This window comes from Rissa tridactyla, chromosome 1, assembly GCF_028500815.1.
Source record: "Rissa tridactyla isolate bRisTri1 chromosome 1, bRisTri1.patW.cur.20221130, whole genome shotgun sequence".
NCBI lineage: Eukaryota > Metazoa > Chordata > Aves > Charadriiformes > Laridae > Rissa > Rissa tridactyla.
The window spans coordinates 176,622,726-176,634,937 of record NC_071466.1 but is presented as its reverse complement, the minus strand read 5'-3'; the positions used below and the strand labels follow the sequence as shown (position 1 = coordinate 176,634,937).

The window sequence follows — 12,212 nt, the reverse complement described above, 5'->3', positions numbered from 1 at the left end:
TATCATAGTGCTACATGGTATTTTGCCTCTGCTCGGATTTCTGATCTTGATTTTTTGTATGATGTTGAGTTTAAATTCACCAGACTATCTCTTGTTAGATGTATTCAAAGAGGAAACAGTTTCTTGATGTCATGAGAATTCCAGGATTAGATTGTTCTGCATGAGAATGCTGAAATCTAGAGTTAAATATTAAAGATAACATTTCTAGAATGAGGAGTAAAATTAACTTAACAAAGTAAGGTATGACATGAAATTTATCATCGATAGAGTCAAAAAGAAATCATTTGCACTCCATGTTCAGCATTGTGCACATAACATTCTTTCAAGGAACAGATATAGGACACAGCCAGAAGCAGAATATTAGCCTTGAACAGTTCAGTGATTTTATCACAGATTTTCCTTTGAAATTCTCTTATTCTCCAAAAGAAAAATTAACTAAAATTCCTTGATATCTGGATATTCTAGAAAACACGCATTTCTGTGTCTTCATATATGATTTTTGGAGGTCATTTTGAGGCTTGCTATGTTTTCCTTTTGTAACACGTAATATGGATTTTTTTTTCTTTTTGTTTGTTGCTTGGGTTTTGTTTTTTTTTAACTGAGTGAAGTAAACATGATTCAGGATGCTCCAGGTGAAGTTGTGTGGGCCTTGCTATTCAGGAGACGAGATTAGCTTGTGACAATGGATCCCTGAAGGATGTTAAAATCCATAAATGTATAAATGACGCATGTGCTTAGAGTGTTCAGATTTTTATCCCAAGAAGAATATTTTTCTTATCCCATATGAAGAATAATTTCCCCCTTCAGGAAACCATTACAGTTCAGGAATGATACTTTATTAAGTGCCTGACCTAAAGAGTACTTTGAAATAGCCTGGATGTTAAGTGCATACTGAAGAGTTGTTTTAAGAGTTATCCCAATACTTTCCAGACACAGATTTACTGTGGCTTTATTTCCTACCAAGTCATGTAAAATGTCAAGGAGGAAAAAGGGGCTGTTTAATGTATCAAGTGGTCTGGGGCTGCATCATGCCTTGATTACAGAGGATAAAAATCCCAACAGCATAAATCTGAGTTTCATTAGTAGATTTGGGCCCTAACAGGGATACTTCACCAGGTCTCTTTTCAGTGGGTTTTTTACATACCACATGTTATTTATAAGCATATGTGTGTTTTATTACTGAAAGGATGAGGTTTTATTTTTTAAAAGATTAAAGGGACAGGCCTATTTACAATCAGATGTGTGTATTCTCAGCTGTGTATACATGTGTGCACTTTATTCAACCTTATATGCTCGTGTGCACTAAAATTTATGCTGGTTTTATTGGTTTTTTCTAGGGGAAGACCCTGAAACAAGAAGAATGAGAACTGTAAAGAATATAGCAGACCTGAGGCAGAATTTGGAAGAAACTATGTCCAGCCTTAGAGGGACCCAGATAAGCCACAGGTATACTGGTTTTGGGTAGGCTGCTAAAAATTTGGACTGTAGGAGAATATTACTAGTTGTTGAATGAATTAGAGACTTGCAAGGGAAAATTAACTATGACACTAACCATACTGTTTGCTAGACTGCCTCAACAACTTAAATGTGACTTTAATATGCTTTACTGTCAAAGTGTCTTAAGCAATCATTCACAAAGATGATTATCGTTTCATGTACATCAACTTAGAAGTCTATATGATTTATTTTAGGTTATTTTATAAGTACAGGTTTTTATATACACAAACGCATGGGTGCACATGGAGAAACACATGCACAGAACTTTAAAAAAAATTATATATAATCTTCCAGCCTTTGCTTTTCCTTGTTTCTCAGGAACGGAGAAAGCACAGGTCACTGACTTCTCCATTTTGTTTGGCAGCACATTGGAGACAACATTTGACAGCACTGTGACAACTGAGGTGAATGGGAGAAGCATACCAAGCTTGACAAGCCGGTCCACCCCGGTGACTTGGAGGCTAGGGCAGGCCAGTCCTCGGCTGCAGGCAGGAGATGCCCCGTCCTTGGGCGCTGGTTATCCTCGCAGCAGCGCAAGTCGCTTCATACACACAGACCCTTCTCGATTCATGTACACCACCCCGCTTCGCCGAGCAGCAGTTTCTCGCCTTGGAAATATCTCACAGATTGACATGAGTGAGAAGGGAAGTGGTGATTTGGACATGTCCTCTGAGGTTGACGTTGGCGGCTACATGAGCGATGGGGACATTCTTGGAAAAAGCCTCAGAACTGATGACATCAATAGTGGGTAAGTAGCACTTTTCCCCATTTGAACTAATGTCTAATTGGCAGGTTTAAATAGGATTTTCCTAACAAATTCTGGCATGGAAGTGGAAGTTGCATTATGATTGCCACATAAAAATATACATATATAAAAAAACCCCAAACAAATAACAAACCAAAAATAAGCCCCTAAGCTGCCAGTGATCTTCTCACTTGCCTTCAAATTCAATTATTCTCCTTCAACATGACTTTGCTAGGAACTTTGATAAGAGCACAGGTACTTCTTACTACTTAATGGAATTTCGTAGTTATCTGGTAACGCATCATTTTGCACTTCTTGCCCTGGGACGAGTCATCTTTCGGTATATTTATGCTTTATTTGAGATGGTAGATATGGTATTGGATGCAGCTGATGAAAAGCAGATGCTGACAGCACAGACTTCCCTGTTTCCACTGCAGATATTTTCTAGTATAGTCTGTGTGATAGGCCTTTATTGCAATTTTTCAGCTGTGCCTATCATCTAAGCTGCAGGAATATTTTTTCATAAAATAATAGATCAGTCACTCTCCAGGCATACCCAGGAGGAAGAATGACAATTATTTTTATTTTTGTTTGCTTAACCAAGTGATTAATTTTGCAGTACTGCATTCCCTGTGTTTCAAATTATGATTTAACAATTCTTATATCAATCTTGGAACATAAGTCACTTCACTCCTATGTATGTTAGAACTCCTAAAGCATAATTTAAAAAAAAAGCAAGCCATGATATGGTTTTACTCATACTTAAATCACTGTTCAGTGCTGTCGTTGGCATCTCAAGGGTGCTTGGTGGCTGAGGTAACATTGGTTTGAACAGAAGTCCCATAGAGTACATGGTCATGTCACACCACATTACTTCACTGTATAAATTTAGGACTCTTGCTGTCAATCTAATCTTTTAGTTTGAAGTATAACTATGATTAGAGAATGGTAGCTGATGAAATTGGATGTGATATCTTCCTAAGGGCAATTGTAAGTCGGTGATCAAAGCTCTTTGTAGAGTAGTGTCTCACCTCAAGCACCATCCAAAGATAGATCTCCTGAAAAAGCGTAACTATAAAGAAAGCATATTCCTGTATCTCCCCGGTGCACTGTCTCAGTGATGTGTGAATGGAGTACTACTGACAAGCTTGTCCATAGCATAGCATTAGTGGCTGTCAAATAGGATGTCATATACATATGTGCTAGAACAGAGAAAAGACATACGGAACACATAATACTTCAATGTCTGAAGACCTTTTGTCATAAAGGAAATATAAATGCTGCCTTTGATGGATGCAAGGCTTTATTTTTTAAAGATAGGGGAATCCTTTGCAGTGCCTGATGAGTTGTATTAATTAGCTTATCACATTGGAGAATGAATATAGTCATCTTGTGTGACTTTTCTTTGCATCTGTAATAAGGATGACTCAATAGACAGTAAGTTGCAATGCGCTCAGTTAACATTTTTAGGTGCAGTAAATGTTAAAAACAAGTTAATAAGTTCTGAAAATTCAGGATTCATTCAGGCATATAAAGCCTTATCTTCTTTATGCCTCTTCCATTTTCAGTTTAATTACTTCAAACACTTGGGGACAGGAATGCAGCAGTAATTAGAAATTAGTTTGAGGAAGGCCTGTTGCACTTGTTAAATCTCTCCATTCAGGCCTTACTTGTAGAGGAAAAAATCCATACAGTCTGGATTGCATTCAAACCACAACTAAATTTAATATGCAATTCCAGAGCCTTGGAATCTACTGCATAATTCACCGCTAGCTAAATAATCTGTCAGAAAGTCTCAATTTTGTCTCTAATAAAAGGATAAATCTAGTGTGTAAGCATTGCTGTTAATTTACCTTTGAAGACAAATGTAAAGTTACCTTCTGCAGACTCCAGATACCAGGGTTTCAGAAATCCCTTGCTGAACTGCAGGCCAAATCTTACCAGTGCATAAAATGCCTTGCAAACCTACTCTTTGTGTTTTCATGCACTTGAGGCTGCCTTCATCCAGATTGCCACCCAGGACACAATACCATCTCAAACTGTAGCTGTCACACAGGGCTACCCTACTGCAGCTTTGCTCTCAAAATCTGTACCAGCTCACCCACGCCGAACCGTCGGGGTGGAGGCTGGTGCTCCCGGGCTGCTGTATTAGCCCCGCGGTCTCCGGGACAGTTGATTTCAATTAAATCAGCTCCCAGAAGGAACTGCAGGGAGAGGGCCAACAGAACATCTGGAGCACCAGCTGTGTGTGTGTGCCTTGGCTTGTGCCTGGGAGTCTGTGTAGAGTTATTAAAGTTAAATGTTTGTGTACTTGGACACACACTTCGACTGAAAGATGGATTTGAGTGGCATCATTTCATGGCTCGAGGAGAACTTGTGTTAAAGATTTTTTGAATTGGAAGTGAACTCCACTAGATCATTTTAACCATCGGCCTAGCATTGGAACTACACTTATTTCAGTAAGCCTCTAAATTTACTTTGCGTAGCTCCACTGAGTTATACCAAATTTTTTTTCTGTATATTCTATGTTAAGTGCCATACACATGCATGGTCCTTCACAAATAAGTTTGTGCAAATTCTGTACTAGGCTGCTACACTAAAGTTACCAAAAACTACAAGAGGAAAATGTAAAAAACAAGAGCTTAATAGGGAAGACAGTTTAATGAAAGGTCTTGAGAGTAGGACAGGCTTGTGGTACTGCTCAATTACAAGCATCAAGACCTCTCGTAGAGATACCTAAACTCTAGGTAGGCATTCCAGAAATTATTGCTGCTGCTTAAAATTCAGAAACTTTTAATGGTTCTCTACTGAATAAGCAGCAGTATACTTACTGTTCGATTCATTAGTCATTCATTATAATGTGAAGTGGTGGGAATGAAGCAAAAGGAACACAGATAGATTCTTAAATGTCATTGTAAGGGCTTCAGTGGATATCTCTTTCATATTGGAACGACTGCATCTCAGTGGAAACTACGGATTTACGTTCTTAATTTCTGTTCCCATTTAGATGGATGCTAGTGATTTTTTCCGTTTTTTTCCCTTTTTAAACTGGAGTTATGCTTCTTGCGTCTGATGCTATTCTTTAACAAAACTTCAGCACTTAAAATGTACTTACAATTTTTGAAGATACTTGAGGGGTCCAGCCTAAATATATGTATTAAAAGAGGTTGGCCTTTAAGCCATCACAGAAAAAGGCAAATGATCCTAGAAAATAAGCATATATCTGATTTCCCTGTGCTGGGCATGTGAACTGAGAGTATTTAGTATAAGTCTACTATCTAGTAGGACAGCCCCTACCTTAAACATTTGAATTCCATGGTCTGTTATGCTTAGAGTGAAACATGGTTGCCAGATGGCTGCCTTTCCCACTGATTGACCACACATTTATTTTCAGGTACATGACAGATGGAGGACTCAACCTATATACAAGAAGTCTGAACCGAATACCAGACCTAGCTGCCTCTCGAGACGTCATTCAGAGAGGGGTTCATGACGTGACCGTGGATGCAGACAGGTAACTGTGCTTTGCTTGCTAAAAAGTTATCTATCTGAGCTTTGTAGATATTTTTCATCCTTCACACTTGCTAATATATCACTGCTTTTTTCATAAGGAATAGCAAGAGAAAGCCAGCTTCTGAGACTGCTAGTTTTCTGAGCACACAATACACCAAATACCACAAGGAGTGGGGAAGAAGCATATTTCTCACATAGGAAGGGAACTTAGGAAGAATTTATTGTTGAAGGTGTAAGAGAAAAATATTAAGAAGCCCAGACCTAATTTGCAATCTTGAATCTCTGAAACGGGACATGATTTTTACAGGTTTCCTTGTCAATTGATGAGCACAGGGAGAATGCACATGGTCTCTAGGCAGCAGAGAGCTGGCGCGTGCCTGATGAAGTGGGTCAGAACATGCATTTGGAGTTGTCTGGAACCACAACCCTGGTCTTCTCCACCCATTTTGCCCTCTGCGGGTGTCAGAAGAAGGCAGTACCCATGAGCAGTGGGAAGTGAGAAGTGGAGTTATATCCCATTGTCTATGCAGCGTGAGAAAAGAAACAACACTATCCTGCCCTTATATGTGTATATATGGGTGTGAGCATAAAAACGTGCTCCCACAAGTACTTCTGCAGATTAGGGGAGCATTTTCTGTTTCTTTTCCTTGAGCTTCAAGTAGATTCATATTGGTGGCTTGTATCCATGTCTGAGAAATAAAAATTCATAACACAACTTTTGCAGAACTTAGAGCTGTCAGCTCTGAGGTTTTGGTCAGACCATCACAGAGATAAGGAGCAGCTGTGAAATTTGGCAGTCTTGAGTTTTAGGGGGTTGATTTCAGTTCCATCTTTTTAAAATCAAATTTCCTTTAGGGAAAAAAGTGTATTTAATCAGGAAGGGAGAAAAGGTTCATGAAGTGGCTCTGGTTTTACAAACCTAGCAAATGAGTTGAAGAAGCCTAGTTATGGTATAATTTTTACTTTTCACAGTTTTCTGGTGAAAATACGTGTGTGACACAAGCCAAGGATAACCTGCATTAGTCAAACAGTGCATGCAATGCATCAGGATAAAGAAGATAATTTTCATCTTGGAAACCAGTTACTTAAAAAAGAAGGTGGCTTTAGCCGACATATTAGCATTTTTTGACCTTGCAGAAAAAGCCTGTTTTAACAGCAATTCAAAGGAACACAGCTTGGTTCTTTGGAATGCAAGCATTGACGTGATGCAAAGACCAGAGAAAGTGTACAGTAGGCGTTTAAGAAAATAATTTGGGTAGAACTCAGGCAGTAACAGAAGGAGAAAATGAGAAATAAGATGTGGGCAGGAGGGACTTTTGTGGAGCTCTGTGTGTGAGAACAAGAACCTTAAGCTCAAAGTGGGAGAGAGGGTGGAAAATTTAGAGGCTGGGAGTCATGTAATTAAAGACAGAGAATGTCGCTAGCACCCACGTTTTTGTATGTCTATATCCTTTTTTCACTTAGGAGTGAAGTTATTAGAGCTCTTCCCACCATGCAATATTCAAGCCAAGTTTCAAACCACGCACATTTTCCCTGAAAAAAAGAGTTCCAAATTAAGGGATTTTAAAATTTTTCTTAGTATTCCTCAAACTCTAGATGCTACTCAAACATTTTGTGTTTGTTTTGCTTTGAAGTGTTATTTAGTAATGTATGTGTTCATTTGTTCTATACAGAGTGCAGGTACATACGTGTTTTGCATGTGAAACCACAGGGAGGCTATCATCAGTTCTCAGTTGATGGGATTGTCCAGCATTTCGTAGTACATAAATCTGGTTTGGTTTGTTTATACAACTTTGTCAGACTGGCTAAAAATGTTGTGCTAAAAACTACTCTGCTGTTTCTGAGTCTTTCGTCTCTGAGTCTATCGCTTGCCAGGTTGTGGAGCAGGGATTTCAAATTTGTTAGGAGATTACTTTGGGGCTTGAGTGAAAAGCTGACCAATTTTATGCAAGACACAAGGCTTTTAAAAAATTTAAATTCATGTGTATTCAGGGAAGATTTATTTAATCTCAACAACTAAAATCTCAATCTATTCCGTCTTCACCAGGCATTAGCAAACTGCTCTTGACATTAGCAAACTGCATGAACAACCCCCAAAGTCATTTTTGAGCTTAAAGTTTACAGATGTGAAGTAGGATGTAGTCTGTAATGACTGCTTTCCCTTACACAAAGAATGAAAGCTGGACTCCTGTACTCTTCTGAACCCTCTAAACGGGGTGTCATGGAACATACTATATGCTATCACGTAATTAAAAAGTTTATCATAGTGCACAGGCATGAGGGATTTAAATTATGGACGTTTGGACAATTCTGGCATTTTCTGACCTTTCAGTGCTTGATTTTTACAACCTTAATCATGCTTTTTTGACATAGATCTTTTGTGTATAAGGGTATGCTATTCCTTGAAGAAGCAAAAAGATGTTTAGGTAGGAAAAATTAAATATGTGTTCTGATGATAAAAAACCACATACTTACCCAAATGGGTCACAAAATAACCTGTATTAGGTCAAACACACACAAAAAATTGTTTATGCTGATCTTCAACAATGTGTGTAACATTTATGATATGAAATGCCCGGGGAAACTGAGGATGCCCCATCCCTGGAAGTGTTCAAGGCCAGGCTGGATGGGGCTTTGAGCAACCTGGTCTAGTGGGAGGTGTCCCTGCCCGCGGCAGGGGGGTTGGAACTAGATGATCTTTAAGGTCCTTTCCAACTCTAGCCATTCTATGATTCTGTGAAATCAGGTGGAAAAAGCAATACAGAGATTGCTGAGACTCTCACTTTGTTTGTCAGGATAGATTTTGGTCCTTCACAGCAGCATGGGTACCTGAGATTTCATCTTATCTTGCATAGCATTCTAGATCTTATTTTTTCTACTCTGAACAAAAAATAATAGGGTTTGTTTCAGGGCTTCAAGGTATGCCTTGCCACTGGTAAGATGAACTTCTATGAAAGAGGATTATTTTCCTCTCTATCATCCCTGTAGATATGTGAAGGACATATCCATTTTCTCTATGGTATCATTAGTATAAGCCTTTTTCATAATTGGCATGATTTGCCCTGGCCTTTCTGTTGTAAAGGACTCTGCTGGCATCTCTGTGCAGGCAGAAAATAAATTATATGCTGCAAATATCTGATTTACATTAGCAGTCAGGAGAGAAGTTTCAGTATTCTGTCTGTCAATAGAGCCAGTAACTTTTGCTGACAGCAACCCCATGTTCTTCCTGAAAATTGAACTTGCTTTTTTTTCTGACAACCTAAATTACAGCTTCTGCTTATATTTTAAAACTTTTTAGTTTTGTGAGCTGGCAGTACAATATTCTTCAGATAGGTGGGTTGATGATATCTCTAAGGGCTGTGCCATTTCTGGCAAATGTATACTTTCAGACTAATTTTCATTTCATGGATAAACCAGGAATAATTCACTGAAATTAAGGGCATGAACTGCGATATAAAGACAATCAGGCCCCCAGTTTGATTCCACTCTAAACTGGTTTCAGATAGGACCTGCATCTCCACTTCTTTGGTGAATGCCAAAAAAGCAAAGGGTTGAAGGATCTCCGTGTGGCAACCTAGCCTGAGAGCTTGTACAAATAATAATATTAAATTGCTCTTTGAACAACTTCATACAAGGTTAAATTCATGAATACAACATAAGCCAAGGTTTAATGTTGATTGCATACTGCTCTGGAAAGCACGTTGGTGTAGAAAGGAAAGGGAAAGAATTGTAATGGTTCAATGAAAGGCTGAAGGGACACTGGCAGCATCAGATGTCAACACTTGTATCATTCTTCTTTTCATTTTTTTTTTTTTTCTAATTTGAACTCTTTTTTTTGGTCTATAAATGCCTGTTCCTTGGAACTTACCTTGCTTCAGATACCATAAGAAATTAATTAGAGAGGAAGACGGATTCTCTGCAGCGGGTGTAACTTGGGATGTGGCTGGGAGAGCTCTCAGTGGTATGATATTACTTTTCATTTATTGTTCTGTCTTCCTCCTCTACACTCTAGCATTTGCCTTCTGGGACTCTTAGAGAGAGTATTTGAGGAACATTCTTGGAGTTCAAAACCCTTTTCAAAGTAAGATGAGCCAAAAGAGATTAGACGTAAGCACACAAAATGAATTATGTTCTTGGGAAGAGTAAGGTTTATTGAAAAGTAAGTTGCAATGTTTCCAAACCACCCTGTGTTGTTCAAAAAAACTTTTAGGGAAGCTTAAGCAAACCTTTTTAGAAAGGAATATAGCGCCACTAAGTTCAACCATCGTCCTTCCACCCCCTATACCTGCTGAATTTAGTGCACCGTGTCAAAAGCCACAGTTTTCTTCACTTTCATCAGTCAACCGTCAACATAAGTTGTGCAACCACTTTCCCCTGACATCCGTTGAATGAACTATTCTTTTTTTCTTACCTTTTCTTCAGATGAAACCCAAAGCTTTAAAGGTAGCTTATGCTGTGCAGTGTCCTTTTATCATGACCCACTTCAGCTACTTTGCTGTTGCGTTGAATCTGAGCCCCCGTTACACAGAGTTCTTGTGCACAGGGAATCTTTAAAATGCTTCCACCATCTGTCACATGTGCAGAAGATTTGGCAGTTATCTCAGACTAGCTCAGGCTGGCCTGTTTGTTCTCAGCCAGACCATAATCACCATAATACATTATTAATTATAATTATAATAAAATAATTCCAGATTTTGCCTGTAGTTTATTAACTAACTTCCTGCATGAATTACTGTAAGTCTTCTTCTGGTGTTTGGCTGAGTAGATGAGCCTTGAGTTGCAATATGGTACTTTCGGAAAAGGAACTTTTTCAGAGTTCAAAGGGGTATTGAACTGGGAGACCCGTTTCGTAGGGTTGGTAGTAACAGAAAAGGCCAAGAGACATCATGAACAGTAACTTAAAATCCTAATAGAATACATTGCCTGTTCTCATGCTGTAAAGTTTTGGCAGCACATTGAAATTGCTGATGTCGTTTGGAATTTAGCCCTTTGGGATGTTCAGTGGACAGGCATTCTTTATGGATTGCTTTTCTATCCAGCTACTTCTGCGTAATGTGTATTTCAGCACTGCACTAATACTGTGCTTTCTGCCGTGTGTCCCTGCAGCTTGGTGTTGACGTGATCGGTATTCTGCCATGTTGCAACTATTACCTGTTCATTTTGCTGCTTCTGGTAGCAGAGCGGAATTTACTATGCATAGGTAAAGGAATGGTATATAGTATGGTTAGTGATATTCATTGTGTGCATGCATTCAGTCCTCTGCCCTTTCCTCTGTCTCCCAACATTTCCGCTCTGTCCAGCTCTGGGTACCAGTGTCTATGGCAGTAATACAAACATTTATCCCACAGATAAGAAATAACAAAACCTAACATAGCTATACCTACTTCTTTCTGTCTAAAACTTTCTTGGGCAAAACTGAGTTTTTGCTACAAATCAACTGCATTGTGTAGGCAGACTTCCTATACCTTTGCATCTGTCTTCACCACTAAGTACACCTGTGATTTCTCTTCTGTGCACAACCTAAAAAAGTCATTATAGACCTTAAAGTCAGCATCGTTCATCCAATTGTGTGATCTGCTATAATTTTCCTGCCTGGTGCAGTTGTTGCTCAAGTATCTCCAGAAACCATAATTAAAGAATCTCTCTTGTGAAGCAATTTAAATTTTAAACTGTTTTTACTATTGTTGCTCTCTTCTATACTTTTAATCTTCTGTAATTTCTTTTCACAGCTGTTGCTGTTAACGTTTCCCACCACTTACTTTTATTATTCTCAAATGATTCCGCATTTTCATAATCTCTGGTGTAAATCTTTCCTCATTTTGGCATCTGTTACGCTATTGGGAAAGTTACTAGTTAGAAGTATCTATTTCAATGTGTATCTCGGTTTTTATTTTTTCTGCAAACGAAGGGTGCTATATTTAAGTACCTAAAGAATAAATATGTGTGTATCCATGCATAAAGAGCAGGATAATTGTGTGAAAAGGAGCACTCCTGGTTTTTTGGCTCATTATGTTAAGCATTCAGGATCCTTTGAGGGTAAATACCTTATTTTCAAAGGCATAATGAAAAGTAAAATTTTTAGTAACGTGACTTTGTACAGCATAATTAATTTAGAAAGAATGGTATTTGAATTGAGTACGCCTTTGCTTCTAGTCATGATTTCAAAAGTAAGGATTTGGACAATATAAAGTAAGCAGAGCAACTGGACTTTGACCTAATTTTGTGAGGGTGTCTCCTTCCTTAGTTGCTTTAAATGTCTATAGAAATTGCCCATAGAACCACAAACCAAAACATGGAGACATTCAACAGCTGTGTGTGTTTTTAGGTTCAAATACTTTATTAATATCAGTGACATAAACAAACTGCATTGTTAGCATGCTGTCATTAGTATGTTAAACTGTCATGATCCTGCAGCATCATGTCTGCAGACACATTTCTTTGCACCCAGCTTACATAA

The 12,212-nt window shown here is 38.5% G+C and overlaps 1 protein-coding gene across 8 annotated transcripts in view; it reads left to right on the top strand.

Moving 5' to 3' along the window:
• Window positions 1-12,212, top strand: part of NAV3 (neuron navigator 3) — a 421,955-nt gene that overhangs the window by 308,912 nt on the left and 100,831 nt on the right. For all 8 annotated transcript variants that reach the window (XM_054207726.1, XM_054207716.1, XM_054207692.1 and 5 more), the window contains 3 exons: window positions 1,338-1,446; window positions 1,862-2,245; window positions 5,637-5,756. In XM_054207726.1, coding sequence (XP_054063701.1) covers window positions 1,338-1,446; window positions 1,862-2,245; window positions 5,637-5,756 — 613 coding nt within the window. The remainder of the gene's footprint in view (window positions 1-1,337; window positions 1,447-1,861; window positions 2,246-5,636; window positions 5,757-12,212) is intronic.